General features: G+C 41.2%; 2 protein-coding genes across 2 annotated transcripts; both read left to right on the forward strand.

Annotated features, from left to right (window-relative positions):
* Positions 1–1,323: 1,323 nt before the first annotated feature.
* On the forward strand, positions 1,324–8,543 carry si:ch73-364h19.1 (uncharacterized). The gene is made up of 5 exons (XM_055036033.1): positions 1,324–1,487; positions 2,060–2,169; positions 5,415–5,507; positions 5,633–5,806; positions 7,573–8,543. The coding sequence occupies exons 1-5, from the start codon at positions 1,412–1,414 to the stop codon at positions 7,723–7,725; spliced, it is 606 nt and encodes a 201-aa protein (XP_054892008.1). The 5' UTR covers positions 1,324–1,411; the 3' UTR covers positions 7,726–8,543.
* Positions 8,544–9,992: 1,449 nt separating this feature from the next.
* Positions 9,993–14,690, forward strand: si:ch211-120g10.1 (butyrophilin subfamily 3 member A3). The gene is made up of 10 exons (XM_055036259.1): positions 9,993–10,148; positions 11,463–11,548; positions 11,905–12,003; positions 12,128–12,229; positions 12,351–12,485; positions 12,575–12,712; positions 12,801–12,852; positions 12,939–12,965; positions 13,743–13,769; positions 13,855–14,690. Exons 2-10 carry the CDS (start codon positions 11,489–11,491, stop codon positions 14,412–14,414), a joined length of 1,200 nt encoding a protein of 399 aa, XP_054892234.1. The 5' UTR covers positions 9,993–10,148; positions 11,463–11,488; the 3' UTR covers positions 14,415–14,690.
* The last annotated feature ends 955 nt before the right edge of the window (positions 14,691–15,645 follow it).

Below are 15,645 nucleotides of genomic sequence, written 5' to 3' on the forward strand. Positions count from 1 at the left end.
TTATAATGGTTTGCAAAACAAATGTAGAAAGTAAAAAATGAGGGAAATATTTTATTGTTTGAAATATTAAAAGAGACACAGACCCAAAGAGGCACTTAAGGCTCTGGAACTGCATCTAGCAGATGGAAACTGTGATCCCATCTCAATCGGGCAGAAGCTGGAAGTGCAACTCATCAATTTTTTATTCATTTTTAAAGTAAAACTGAAACAACTGCAACAAAGAGGAAGACATTTGTAAAGGGCCAACACTTTTTTAAAGCAGTGCTTATAAAGTTGTCCTATCAACAGTCTTGACAAAGCTGTGGACCTTTTTACATGTCAAGTCATACCTGAAAGCTATTGTTTGCTCTGGATTTTATCTTGGAGTGTGAGTGTAAAAGATTCTTACAATATTTCAGTCCTATTTTTCTTTTCAGTTGCAACTTTGAAAACTGTGCATTTTAGCTGCTGGTTCAAAATCATTATAATTATTTTATTAAGTAGTGTGATTCAAAGTCAAGATAAGTCATTTTTGCAAGGCACTGCACATTAAATAATTTGATATCTATTCAGAAGTCTGTGAACACACCCCACTTCCTCCATAACCTTTAATTTGTTGATCTGTCAGCAGATCAAATCTACAGTTGATGAAGTCCATGACAAAAATGTAACTATTGCCTTTCCTTTATGGGAGGCTAGATCTCATATTCACTGGCTCTGCAAAAGTTTGCCACAATATAAAATCTTTCCTTAATCCACATATTTTGAAATATAATACAAGCAGGCCGTTTAGACAGAAATCCACTCATGAATACCAATGCTACATTATTATTTTTTTTTTGGTTTTTTTTTGCTCTTTGTCTGCATAGAAATCCCCTCAGGATGGGACCCCCACCGTCTCCAGGGTGACGGGACTCAGCCCCAGGCACGTCGTGTGTTAACCTGCCGTAGTCTGGATGCCATTAATTAAACCCGCGGAGGAAGCAGCTCAGCAACTCGCCCTGTTTACAAGCCTCTCTCTCTGTAATCTGACGTGCGCACAGACACCAACTGAAACAAACCGCTCCCAAACAATCCCCGCATCACAAGCGTGTTGTATCAGTGCACGGAGGCGGCAGCGTTTGCTGCCACGCAGCCTGCTGGAGGGCGGCGGGCGGTGCGCTTTTTACGCGCTCTTAATGCTGCAGCGTGTTCACCAGGAGGAGAGAGAGGAGGAGAGTTTGGGATCCTGACTTGCAGAGCGCATGTGTCCCCCCCGCGGAGATGGCAGTCGTGAAGAGGAGCCACTAAACTGGAGTTCCTCTCTCTCTCTCTCTCTCTCTCTACTCTTTTTTTCTTTTCTTCCTGAGGTGTAAGATGAGAGCATTTGCACTGAGGCCTGGCGAGCTCGGGAAGATTTGTGAAAGCAACTTTCATTTTCCAAGCAGAGGAAATGTCCACATTTGCGAGCCCGACCATCCCCTCCTCACAGTTGACCTCGGATCAGCTCATGGTGCTCGTTGCCTCCTGTAAGTAGACCATTAAACGCCAATCCTGCTCAATGTTTACTTTTCATAACTTAGTCAAACAAGTTCCAAGAAGAGGGAAACATCCCGATGCTGCTTGCATCAAGCTCAGCTATGTGTTTCAGCTGCTGCCAATGAGATTATCTGATTTACATCCAACGATTTTGTGTCTATCGATAATTGTTGAGCAGCTGAGCAGAGATGCACCAGTCAAAAACCTTTTTGGGGGCTGACATCAGTTTTTGGTTTTATTGGAGGCATGAAAATATATTAAAACAAGTGAAACATAAATGTTCTGCATGTTTTTTGTTTTGTTTTTTTGACAGTACATTTAAGTTTCAGGAAAGTAATGTTTTCGTTCTGAAGCATTTAATGAAACAAAAAAAAAAAATAGCTATAAGCAACTGAGCTGGCGATCTCTTATTAGAGCAGATTGTAAGTTGCACCTCTGTTCAAAGTGAAGGTTTTGAATTTTGATTGTGAAACATTACGCCACAATGTGTCCTCATAAACAAGCAGTAATTACTAATGATTTAACTATTTCTAACTATTTCCCCTTTTCTCTTTTGAGACAGTTTCTTCCCTGGTGTTCTTTTTCGTCGTCATCGTGCTGCTTTCCATTATTTACCGCAAAGATCCCCAGTGCTGCAAACACGGCTCCTATCAGGACCCACACGCAGATATGGTGAGTTATTCAGAGAGGGACCAAAAAAAATAAATGAACACGCGATGCCGTGAAAAGTTTCCCTTGTGCTGAGCTTTCTTCTGAAGGTGATCTGTATGTTCAGTGCTGCAGGACACCCTGACAAGAGGGAGAAGTGGGTGCAGGACCGTTAACAAGTGTCAGATTACGTTTTGCCTGACTGTGGCGAAAGCCAAATAAGCTTGATATCATCGTTCTGCAGCAATGGATTCGCTTCAGTCTGAATTAACTGCCCTCCAGAAATATCTCACAGAGACTCTGTGATTCTAATGGAATTGGACAGAATTAGCTCTCACCGTGCATACTGATGCAACTTCACCACCAATGTAATTAAATCAGAGCAAATCGCTTCTTTGGTTTTTTTTTTACTGACATTCTGTGTGAATATTCCAAGCGTTCAATTCCCCCACCTAAACTCTGAAAGATTGTGGTACAACTGCAAACGCCTTAAGAAATTGTGGTTGAAGTCTGGAACAAGTCAAGCAGAAGAAACAATGTGTCTGGTCAGGCGTGTCTTCATGCAAAACGAAATGTAGAGCAGGACTTTACCTTGAACACACCAACATAAAAGGGAGCGGATTTTCATGTTGTATTTCCTGTTGCATAAAGTCAGAGTTACAATAAAATGGTTTGGAGAGACGCATAATTTTGTGTCTGTGGAAAAACCGAACATCGACATTCACAAAGAGTTTAACTGAGCTGGAGCTACTTTGCAAAAAAAACTATTTGGAAAATATCAATGTACAAAGCTGGCAATGAGAGACCTCAAAAGACTTGCAGCTGTAATCGCATATGTTCCAACAAACTATTGTCAGAAAAGATCATATATATTTTTATTTTTTGTTGTGAAATTTAACAAGTGACATTTTCATTCATTTTATAACTATTTTTGGTCTATTATATAGACCAAAAATACTCGGGATTGAGGTTCTAATTTGGAAAAACATATGAAAATGTGTTTTTCCAACACGCTCGATTATCAGCTCGGTGCACCAGGAGGTAATGTGCGGAAACAGTTCAAAGATGGCAACCGTTCTCTCCACTTCCCTTTTCCTGACTTGGTTCTCATCTCCATTAGTCCCAGGGGTGAGGCTTGAGCGCTATCTTTGGTCTGCAGGAGCACAAGCACTCACAAGACAGGAAGCTGTGCTCAGCCATGGTTTGGATTAGATAGATCTGCCGCCTCGCTTAAGCAACCAAGAGAGTCTAATTTGCAGATCTGAACGACCCGCTCTGGCCTCAAGTTATGGCCATACACACACATAAGATGAAACTTTGCTTTTAAATGATCATAAATCCTGAACATGATTAATCTAGTTAGGACTCAGGAACAGAGAACGCTGTTGTCTGTTGGACATATACTTAAGAAAAAGTTCAGGACAAACAGAAGCCCTCTTTCATTGTTTCTCAGAGGGATATTTCACGTCTTCAACTTCATAGCCACATACCTTTCCCTGCTTCACTTTGCCCCCATGAATAGGGGACAGACCTCACTGTGGGTGTTGGGGACACAACGGAGACAATGGATCTCCTTTAGTTTGAAGCAATAGGAGGAAGAAAAAAAAAACGAGCCGCTGTTGGGATCCTCCCCCGACTTCAACACCGATTTTACACGGTTGTGCTTTTTCACACTAGCCGAATCAATGGCAGGCGACAAAAGGACAAACCTTCTTTTCTTTTTCCCCTTTCCTGAGGACGTTCTTCTACTTTTTTAAAGTACAAACGAGACCTCTGCCATCACCTTTTCCGAGCGTCCTCTGTTTCTTGCCAATATGCTGCGAGGGGTCAAGCCAAAGGTCACCGCTGTGCGTCTTTTTCGAGTGTGAGAAAAGCGTTAGTTTAATCTGCCCTCGGAAAATGATCAATTTTACACTTCAGAACAGCTAAACGCCATAAAATGTCAAAGTCCAGAATAAGCCTATTGCTCCCAATACTCAGACTAAGTGTCATCCACGCCACAAATTGACATCGCTATGATCATGACATGCAGGGAGATAATGTTCACCGGAGCGTACTTATTAACAGCTACCTGCCGCAGCTACAAGGAGAGCACTCAAAAGACCTCTTGGACCCCCCTGACACAGTCAGTACATCACATTGTTCTCCTCACAAAGGACACTCATTTAGACGCGAGGCAATTAACTTGCTTTTCTGTCAGCCTTTTTGTCCCGCATCCCAGAACCACATACAGTGAGACGCTGACAGGTCTTCTTGCTTGATGAAAGGGGTGTGGGAAGGAGGAGGTGCGGAAATCGGAGGGTGGTCATGTTGTTGCCTTATTGATCTAATAATTTATGGTGCTTCTAAACCGTCCGGGGCCCACAGGGATGAAACAAGGCATGAAAATTGGTCAATTGGGCTGAAGTTAGTGGCTCTCTGGCTAATCGCCAGAAAGCCACAGAGATGGGGAAACAACGAATGAATACAGAGTCCCTGTAAAAGTACGATTAGCTCTTGAACTCTGATACTTTTGTCACGTTGCCACCACAAACTTCAACACACTGCATATATGTATTTTGGGGGGATTTAACAGAAATTAGCAGAGTTTTTCACAGGCAGACTAACATTTTTACTTGTGTTTTATTGTTGTTGTTGCAAAATATAACTGCAGCTGAATCAGGACAAAGATGGAACATCTGTCCACAGATTCTCATTTAGATTTAACTCTGTAATTTGACTGGGCCATTGTAACATTAACATGACTCTTCTAACTGAGCTGTTTCTGTTTCTGGTTGTATGTCTTGCAGCCTATAACAGCTTTTCTTCCACCCGTCTTTTCTAAATCTTTAATGAGCAAGAAAAACATTTCCCACAGTGGGATGCATCCACCAACATGTTTCACAGTGGGCAAGTTGTGTTCAGGGTATTAAAAGTTAACATTTTGGCTCTGTCTGACCAGAGCACCTTTATCCACACGCGTAGTGTTTCTGCTCCATTGCTTGTGGGAAACTACAAACATGGTTCTCACTGTTTTCATTAATGGCTTCCTTCTTCCCACTCTTCTATTTTAGCAAGATTTGTTTCTCCTATTTGATTCATGTTTCTTTGCGGCTTCTCCAAAAATATTCTTCTGTGTCTTGACTGCTTATCTGGATAACACTTTATACTTTCCTTGTTGTGTATGACAGGTTACGCATAGGCTTTTTCCAAATTAGGCAGAATAAGGCAAGAAAACTTTATTTGTATGAATATAAAATTTTATTTATTTGTATAAAAATTTGTTTCAGGATGCTCCCCCTCAGTACTACAGCAGCAGACAGACTCTGGTTGGATCTTCTTGTTTGGAGCAGACTCACATCCCTGAAGACGGCGTCGCTCAGGTGATGCCACTTCATCATTTCTATCAAAGACAATCCTTTGATTGTAACTTTGGATCATAACTCGGTGCGTTTCATTTCAAAGTCATTGTTTTGCCTCAATGTCCAACGTCCTCTGTGCCTCTCAGCTGCCGGGTGAGCTGTTCTACGTGGGTCTGCCCTCCAGCTACGTCTTGCCCACCCTGGAGACCACCCTGCCGAGACTCCCCTCCTATGAGAGCGTCCGAAAGAAGGACCGCCAGCGGCAGATCCACATGATGATCGCAGACCGTTTTGGCCTCAGTGGACCCATTGTTACTGAGGTTAGGGTGAATTAATTCAAGACCTCGCCGCAGCATCCGATACAGTCACAGATCATGTGACGATGAAACCGGTGTCAAGCTTTTTATTATGGGATCTGGGGACAGTTGTCACTTGAGTCATGCAAGGTCTGCTCAATGTGTGGCTTAGCACTAAATAAAAATGCATTTATCTGTCGCTGTCTCACTGACAGACAGTTCTGCTGCAAGAGATTAGACAGCAGTCACATCGGGGTAATCAGGAAGGACAATCAGTGCCTCTGCATTGTGTTACCGCTTTTAACATTTTACCCTGTTGATCTACGGCTGAGCTTTGGATTCGCACAACGCTCCAGCAAACAAGGTAATGAGAAAAAGGCACATCAAACATAATTAGAGGCTGCATCCATGACTGCAAACAGTGGCCAAGACAGCAGCTTTGTGCTCCTGTCATCTTCCCTCCTTTTTCTTAATCAGACGCTCCCTGACATGACACACACGCATGAAAGCGAGCTCACACCCGCTGCTTTTTGCCCATCACAGCAAAAGAAGCAAATATCCCTCCTGCTTCCTCCCCCTTCTGGACTGAATGTGAGCGAGAATTTATATAGGGATGCCCGCTTGTTGTCCCCCATCTGTCCTGCAGCCCGAGGCAGGACGGAGTGTGTGGTGTGAGACAGAGTGCAGGGTGTGGGGTTGTTCGTGTTGCCTGAGGGTCCCAGAGCAATTAAAAGATAAGAGAACTCAGTAAAGCAGCGTGGATCTGCTCGATTTTATCAGGCAGTCAATGAGGGGGAAAAAAACACGTTCCAGCCAGCTGGAGTGGGATCGGATTAATTGTTAATGTAAATACAAACAGGTTCCTTTTATTCTATAAAAATAGGCTTCAAGCCCTGCAGACTACACAATGTTCTCTCGCTCCCTTTTTTCCCCACAAACATGCAATACGGGAATTTAATCAGGAAATGTGATTGGGTCCAGCAGCTGTATTTTCGTCCATCCATTTTATGTTTATGAATATAACTTTATTGGCAGACGAGCTCTGCATTTCAGTGTTTTGTATAACATACAAACACTGCAGTGGATTGAAGTAGCTAAAAATCCCTCTATTCTACTGACTCTTTTTCTTTTTTTCAAACTCACAAAACGTCAATAGGACTTAAATCTAAAAAAAACACTGCAGCAAAAACTTTACATCAGTAACACATAGAGCAACAGTTTTTGGAAACATTGATTATTAAAGGACATAATTGTGTGGATTTTTTCTGAAAACTACAATCAAATGGAGGCCACTAACACCACTGAACTTGTTTTTCTTTAATTAGTTCTGACTTGTGGTTGGTCATACACTGACAACCTGAACTTGATCTAAACCAGCAGATCACACCTCAAACAAAACCTACAGGTCCATATCTAACAGTAAAAACCTGATTGGTCAATTTTAAGAAATACTTGTGAGGTTTTATGGGTGCTTGTGAAAACCTGAAAATATTTCTTTTGTTAAATGCTGGAATTTATTCAGTTTTGTTGGGAATCGCTGCTCATGTTTACTCTTGAGATTAATTTGGTTCTGACTGCAACAGTCTCCTCAATGGGAGTTGAAATTTCTTAAAAACAAATTTGCATTTCTGACGAAACAAAACTCAAGACACACGTGTTCATAAATTTGTCTCATTGTTGAAACAAACCCCAAATATTTTCAGCGGAAAGTAACAAAAATCTGTTACCTAAAAAGATGTTATTTGGAGAAACAAGCCACAGATCTCCTCTGTCTTTTGTGATCCATACAGTCTCCTCCGTCGTATGAGGAGAGTATCCGCCAGTCTGTGGAGCTGCCGTGCGACGTCCTGTCATCGGACCTGGATGTTCCCCCTCCTCCGAGAGCTTACATGAGCGTGAGCCCAGGTTACACCACAGACAGCACCGTTCTACCTCCTGTATGATGCCGACCAAGTCCTCAAGCTGGCAAAGGAATGCAAAGGGAAGTTGTACCTCAGTTTCTGAAGGAGTTCAACAGAACTTTCTGATCCGGATACCTCAAACTGAGCCAAACACCCAACCCAAAGAGGAGCTGCATCCCATCTAATCAGAGGCACATATGAATACTTAAAAAAAAAACCCAGAGCATGCAAAAACGAAGGTGGCTGGGACACCTTAACGAAGGAAACTGACCAAAATAAACAAACACAGAACACATTAATGACAGTGGTGTGGGTGCGGCTCTGTTCATAGGGGATCGGTGGGGGTGAGGGTGTGCAGTGCGGTTAAATTTTTTATCATAAAGCATAAGGTGAAAACGGATTGTCTGTTTTTATTCAGATATCCTGTAAAGCAGATATTTGTAAAGCAAATATTTGTTTCAACCACCAGTGAGGGAGACAAAAGGTGCCAAACACAGAGTTATTTTCACTTTTAAGAAAGAAAGTTGATCTAAATGCTCACAAAACTTTGCGTTCTCTGTAAAAGTGGGAGGAACAACTCAGAACAAGTGAACAACAAGGAGATCATTTTTTTAAAACTCTATAAAACCCAACTTAAAATCGTCCTCTATAGTCACCAATCAAATAGTATGTTTTACAGCAGATAACAAAAGTAAAGAAATGGAAAACACAATATGAGCAAATACATAACTTAAACACAAAAATTTAATTATTATATTTCCCACTATGCAACAATATCTGCTATTATTGTGTTCATTTACCTCACTGTGCATTCATGGCTTGGTTTAATCTTGAACTCGTCCAGTGCCGTATTTATTGAAGAATAATAATTTGTCTCATGTTTTTGCTTTGTGGAAATGCAAGAAATAAATGATTTTACTATTTTGATGATGGGCTGTCATTATTTAAGTTTCACATGATTAGCAGAGAATAAAGAAAACCCATGTGCTCAAGAAAGCTGCTATGTAAAGAGATTTGTCTGTGAAATCCAGATTTACACTTTAAAAGGAGAACGTTTTAAACATAAACTGAACGGAGGTTCACTGAGGAACAAAAAACAGGCACTCATCGGTTTGCTCAGATCATGAAGACTTCTCTTGTGATGTGGATGGGTCACAAAATATTTGCTTTGTGTTTTGTTGTTCAATATTAATAGATGAAATCTGGCTTCAATTGTAATGAAAATTCAATCAAATTCCCCAAAACACTTTGCTAGGAACTTTACTTTTATTATTTAATAGTGAACTTTTTCACATTGTGCCTTGTTGCATCAACAAACTTCTTTTTGTGTGTGTGTGTGTGTGTGTGTGTGTGGTTTTATTGGGATTTTATGTGACCATCAGAAAGTAGAGCTTTCTGTTGGTCACATAAGAAAAACGATATATGGTTCTGAAAGATCCCTGCAGATAAAAATCTGATAAGTGTGGCAAGCACTTCTTTCAGTCCCATTTTTACTTGTACCTCTAAATAAAATAATGGTGCTACTGATTATAGCTGAACTAAAAGAAAGAAAAAAAAAAACAGCACAGGTGTGTTTATTTCAATATCCAGTTGCATGGAAAAAGGACGAGTTGACGCAAATTTCAGATCTGCAAAGCAGGTAGTAGACTTTCAGCTTTAATTGGACCAAAAGGCGCTTAAACAGTATTTGCTGAAAAGTTCAGGAGACATAAAAACGGCCCACCGCAATTTTCAGATTTTCATTTGTAGGAAAATTCCAAAATTGTCCACTTTACAGTTGTGCGCAACTCTGTGTTGGTCTGTCACATAAATCCCCAATAAAACACATTCATGTTTGCAGTTAAAACTGCAAAATGAAAAAAGAGGATATGGATATTTTTGTAACGCCACGTGTCATATCTTACAATTGTTCACTGTGCATTTTAACCTCATTGAATCAACAACACTTGCAAACTATGAAGATGAAGATGCTTAAAACAGTAATAAAGGACACTCGTTTGCTTTCTGTCATTTTCTTTTCAACTCAACACCAACGGAACTAGCCCAAAACAAACAAACAAACAAACAAACAAACAAACAAACAAACAAACAAACAAACAAACAAACAAACAAACAAACAAACAAACAAACAAACAAACAAACAAACAAAAGCTCCCAGGGTTTAAAATATCTAGTAATGTATGAATTAGAAGGTTTTTCTTTTTCAGCTCCTTACGCTGTGTGAACAAGTCTTATTATTATTTCTCCAGCGTGACTCAGCGCTGTCCCGATTGGACAGCCTCTTGCGTCACTCCCGGAGAAAACCGAACTTCCCCGAGCAGCCGACTCCCCGTTCGTATGTAAACAAGGTCAGACTCTACAGCACACAGGCTGGACTTCTTCCCGAGCGGAACCCTCCTGATTTCTAGTTTTTTTTTAAACCAAGAAGAGACCCAAACACAATCTCCTGAAATCTCCATCTTGAGGTAAGCTGCGCTTCAGCGACTCGTAAAAACCAGCGAGGTTCATCTGCATGACGCACTGCAGGGGTGAAACTGTGTAGAAAGAAAAAAAACGCGTTTTGATGGGACTCTGTGATAGTGGGGAAACATAAATAAGTTTGCAAAGTGTATGAAGAGAGCTACTGGCGCTTTGGCGCAAATCTGCTGCAAACGTCGCTCTGCGGCTCCGTGCTTACTTCTTGCGCAGTCATCAGCTGACCTCAAACTGGGTCGGGGCTGAAACTGCTCGGTCATGCTCTGCTCCTGCATGAATAAGATCACCGGATGTGCTGCATGCATTAAAATCGAAATCCGGCACGTTTCTTATCCGCGTGAACCGTTCTGAAATGAAATGTTTTAATTTTCTTTTTTTTTAAAGCGTAATTCAACACTAACTTCGATAGTCTTCTTTATTTTCAGGTTTTGTTGCTGCATCTTGATGATTGAGCATAGGGGCTGGACTGTGTGAGCTGCAGTGATGGTTTTGTGATGCACAGTCTGTCTGCATTGTATTGCTCTGCAGATTGTAGGAGAATGTGAGTGTGGCATAAACAGAGAAAGTGTGAGGATTTCAGAGAGAGAGAGAGAGAGGACCTTAACAAGGACACAACCAGAGCAGGCTCCAGTTATAAGCACACTTTGCAGTGCTTTGGGGGTTTGAAAGAGAACATACTGACACATTCAGCAATTGCACACAATATTAGAAAAACTTGAATAGTTGGAAAGTTATAGTAAACGGAGGGAAACTGATTAAAAAAATAAAATGAAAAATCCAGAGTTTTCTGGTTCCGTTCTGGTTAATAATAGCTTCTGGCTTGATCACTTATTTTCCGAACTATTTGCACTTCCTTGAGTTTGTTTAAGTTGCAGAGGTGCTCCAAAGCATTGCTGTTGTGATCACGCTGTGTAAAGGTGAAGTTTCCATCACGTGTCATAAGGTCCATGTTGATGTTTTGGCCATAAACATTAGCTAACCTCTTGCACACAGTCCACCTCCTTCCAAGAAGCATTGCTGTTTTGATCTTTCCGTGAGGAATTAATTCTGTTATGATGAGAAATGGACTGTAAAAAAAAATGTATTTCAGGGTTAAGGTTTCACTTAAACTGTTACAGGTAAACTGGCCTCAGGTTGACCAAACCATTCAGATTTTGAACATTCCTTTAAAAACCGGTTATCCTTCATGGCAGAGCAACAGCACAGGCTGGCAAACAATAAATAAAACTGGTCATATTTGTTTTTTATTAGACCTACCCATGATGCGTTCGGGAAGCAGTATCTGCTTACATCTGTCATTGCAGGGATACGGACACAGACAGCAGCCAAGATGATGCAGTGTTTTCACTTCATAGTCGAGCCGGCCAAAAACCTGACAGCCAAGATTGAGGTCAGCGTTGTTTTCTTCAACATGTTTAATGTTCAAACTTAGATTTTTTTAGGTCACATTGTTACTTAAGTAGATAATTCGTTTGAAAACATTGTCATCAAGGCTATCTAGGATGCGCTCCTTGCTTTTATTTTGCAGAAAAGAGTCAGTTGGATGTCTCTGCTAACACCATTAGAGCCTTGATGTGCATTTTGATGAGGCTGTGCCACTGCCTCCTCTCCAGATTGACATTATTACTTTGTAAAGCACTTCTGGACGAGCACTGGCATCCTCAATGTGGGTCTTGAAGCATCACTCTCATTCCGATGAGTATCTAACAGAAACCCCTTTGTGTTCTTTTTTTTTTTTTCTGTCAGGAGTCGAACAAGAGAGCAAAGAGAGAGAAGAAGGAGCCTCTGGATGAGGATCAGCTGTTTGTGGTGGAGCTGGCTAAAGACCTGAGCCGGGTCTGTCAGGTACAGCTTCAACATGAAAGAAGCATATTTGCAAGAGCAATCTAGAGTATTGTTTTTTTCCCCTCAACTTCTCAGAACATTTTTATCTATCTAAGCTGTTCCCTGTTTTTGTTCGTTCCTGCAGAGGTCAGAAGTCTTGGAGCCCATCTGTAACCAAGATGACGCTTGGTCGTCTCCTCTCTGCCGACTCTTCATCCTGCAGTCGGCATTCATGCTGGAGAACAAGGTGCCAAGCCAAGATACACCCCTCCCTCCCCCCCCAACAACGACAACATATCACTTATTTAAAAAAAAGATAGCAGTATGAAAGCTAAGGTGTGTACCTTAAGGTGAATTTCTGTGTGCAGAAGACACTGATGCAGACTGATGGCTGGCCAGAGATGGATGAGGGCAAGCAGCCTGATCTGATTAACGGACAGGACCTGGAGCTGGCCAAAGCTGTCATCCTTAACTGGATCAAAGACCTGAGGGCCCAGCCTGAGGTGGGAAGCTTAAGTATGCGACTAAACCCTTCCGGTTGCACTGGACCTTCAAAATAAAAGCTGTTCTTTCTAAACACATGAATGTGCAGCAAAGCGTGTGGCCCGGAGAACCAGTTGCCAAGATCCTAGAGGACCTCCAGTCAGCTTGGCGTTGGGGGCGTGCGCCCAATCTCCTGACCGCTATGGAGTTGGTTCTGTGGACTTTAGTGTCGCAGCGACCTGACAAGGTAACAGCTGTGTATTGTGAATCACTATACTGAACATTTTCTGGGCCAGAAATTCAACAATAAAACTGCCTTTTTTTTTTTTTTGCAGGACACCATCCCACAGCAGTGGCTTTTGTGGAAGCAGAGAACTTACAAGATCGGTTCGTAGATCACTCCAGAATTTATTTTGAGGCAGTTTAATGAAAGGAAATGTTCGTTTTCATCAGTTTCATTGTTTCCTTTCCAGGTGCCATACCCTACATTCCTCAGCCAGGTAAATGAGACCAAGAATATCAGAGTGCACTTTGAACTTTGTCTTGCAAACTTCTTCAAGACATAAATCAAAACAGCTTAAATTTATAGATTTGATTCGATAAGTTAAAGATTATTTAATAGAAACAATTTCCAAGCAGCACAGGAGTTTCATTGCTATTATAGTACAAGTAAGATGAAAATTTTTTTTTACTCCAAAAAATCAGGAAAAACACACAGGACTTATCCTTACAGTGACACAGGAAACATTGCTTACATGTAGAAATATCTGTGAAATATTGCTATTTCCATCATCTAGCACTCTTATTGGCTCTCTAAGATAGGAATTTATTAAAGGGTTTAACACAAATTCAACTATATCGCATGAGCATTATCCAACAGTAACATAAATAAATATCAATTTGAGTATATTTATTCAGAGGAGGAAAAACAGCCCATGTCAGAAGTGCCCTGACATGAGTACTGAAGTTTAAAACCGGTTAATTAGGCAGCCAAATAAAAATGAGAGTGTTTCCTATGTGAGAATTATTTTCTTAATCCTCCCAAGACTTTAGACCACAATGAAAAAACAGACAGCCAGGATCTCAGGAGATCTATTTGTTTAAAAGAGCTGTCTTGCCCCTAAAGGGCCCTGGTGCACTTTGTTTTGAAGAAGCTAATTGGATGAATTTTAGTTCCAAAACTCAAATGTTTTTGAGAAATTATTCTCACATGCATCAGTTGCAAATAAAAGTTATGTTCCTGATGAGATAAATCTTTTTTTTTATTGTTCTTGTAGTATGGGACTGGATTGGAGATGCTGCAGGTACCTGAACATGTTTCCTGGAAATATTTTGGTCACTTTTCTGAGTCGTCTTGATATTCAAACCCTCTTCCTTCCCCACCCAAAGTGGAGGTAACTCTGGATCTGGACACGGCCAATCCAGACCTGCTCATCTCTGCTGACGAGAAGAGGATGCGCTGCGGCTTCGAGCGGAAAGATGTTCCCAACTACCACCAGCGTTTCGACGGGTGGTGGTGCGCCGTCGGCATGCACGGCCTGGGCTCCGGCCGCCACTATTGGGAGGCGGAGGTCGGTGAGCGCGACTGGCGGCTGGGCGTGGCCAGAGAGTCGGCGCTGAGGAAGGGCTTCAAGTCACTGAACACTGACACCGGGTACATGACCCTGCGGCTGGAGAGGGGCACTGAGTTTAAAGCCCTGACGGTCCCCTTCACCGCCTTGCCACCTGGCCTGATCCCCCGTAAGGTGGGCATCTACCTCGACTACGACAACGGCCAGCTGTCCTTCTACGACGTGGACAAACACTTGCACATCTACACCTACAACGAGACCTTCACCGAGAGGCTGTTCCCGTTGTTTGGTACAGTGGAGATTGTTAGGGATCTCGTGATCCGGTCTCCAGTAGTTAAGACCCACTGTCTCTGCCCCACATCCTGCCTGTGGGCCTAGGTTTCTCACACTCCCAACCACCACCCACCAGTCAGGTTTTCCTGTATGAGCCAGTAAAGTTAAGAGTATAAGAACCCAGAATAGCAGTGAAATCCTGATATAAATGAATACTCTGTATGCTGCTTCTGCTTTAATGTGATTTTTGCTGCTATTTTCTCGACATAGAGTTAGAGCACCACCCTCTGATTAAACTCTGATGTAAAAATCTTCTGTAATGTGAAATGCTAATATGATAACAACAAGGCACTTCTGTGAATAAAGAATAAACCAAATTCAGTTTTAATTGCGCTGTTTATTTCTCTTTCAAGCCTTTAAAAAAGATCTTTAAATTCTTGAATTTATTCATTTTAGCCACTGTTAGTTACCGTTTCCTTCCCATTCTCTTCTGACTTTCTCACATCTTCTGATATAACATCAGTTTTCAGAATTATCGAGGGAAAAAAAACAAGCACAATATTCATGTAGAAAGTCCAAGTCTTTCTACAATTTTAATATTGTCCAGTCTTGTCACTAATACTAACTTGAAAACTAATGGTGGAGAGCAATGTGATAGATCTCTGAGTTTCTGCAAAGTTACTTACAATAGAACATTTCTGATTTCTGCTTTAGAGTGTGCTTGTTTTGCCCAAAAGATGGTTCTGTCTGCAAATACCAGTAGATCAGCAGTTCCTTAAATAATCAGAGATAAGCCAGTCAGATACCAGCAGCGCTTGCCTTCCTCATTCTAAATGCATTTAAAATGAGGAAGACACAACATCAGATTTTCTAATATTGTGCAGCCACAGTAGAGCCTCAGCCAAGCCTTATTGTAATTTCCATTCGTTTTGAGAATTTTAAGACTAATGACCAGTCACATAGTTTCCTCTAACAATGCTTTGTACAACAAAATAGCCACTTTGTCATTTAGAAACTAACATCAACCTGTAAGTGATTACTGAAGTATTTTATCATCTGCAACTTACACTAAGCCCAACTTGTATTAAAATTAAAATACTTAACACCAAATAAAGCCAATTTTCTTAGAATTCATGGGAGTGTAACATAAAGCTGCCTTCATTCATTCATTTTGCAATATATTTGTTTTTATTAATGTTGGAACCTGACGGAAGTGCAACAAACAGCACTCTATAAATCACAGCAGGTCGTTGTTTTTTTAATGAATGTACAATAAATTCATGCAGCAGGAAGCAAGGGTCAAGAATGACGACATCTAATTCAAATTTCAGGCTTA

This window comes from Poeciliopsis prolifica, unplaced genomic scaffold (genome assembly GCF_027474105.1).
Source record: "Poeciliopsis prolifica strain line A6 unplaced genomic scaffold, Auburn_PproV2 SCAFFOLD010, whole genome shotgun sequence".
NCBI classification, from domain to species: domain Eukaryota; kingdom Metazoa; phylum Chordata; class Actinopteri; order Cyprinodontiformes; family Poeciliidae; genus Poeciliopsis; species Poeciliopsis prolifica.

Excerpts from the sequence above, each read along its gene's own strand:
- si:ch211-120g10.1 (XM_055036259.1), top strand. The coding sequence starts at position 11,489 with ATGATGCAGTGTTTTCACTTCATAGTCGAGCCGGCCAAAAACCTGACA. Across the intron at positions 12,230-12,350 it reads CATTCATGCTGGAGAACAAG|AAGACACTGATGCAGACTGA; the intron begins GTGCCAAGCCAA and ends TTCTGTGTGCAG. Across the intron at positions 13,770-13,854 it reads CTGGATTGGAGATGCTGCAG|TGGAGGTAACTCTGGATCTG; the intron begins GTACCTGAACAT and ends CCCCACCCAAAG.
- si:ch73-364h19.1 (XM_055036033.1), top strand. The coding sequence starts at position 1,412 with ATGTCCACATTTGCGAGCCCGACCATCCCCTCCTCACAGTTGACCTCG. Across the intron at positions 5,508-5,632 it reads CTGAAGACGGCGTCGCTCAG|CTGCCGGGTGAGCTGTTCTA; the intron begins GTGATGCCACTT and ends TGTGCCTCTCAG. Across the intron at positions 5,807-7,572 it reads GTGGACCCATTGTTACTGAG|TCTCCTCCGTCGTATGAGGA; the intron begins GTTAGGGTGAAT and ends TGATCCATACAG.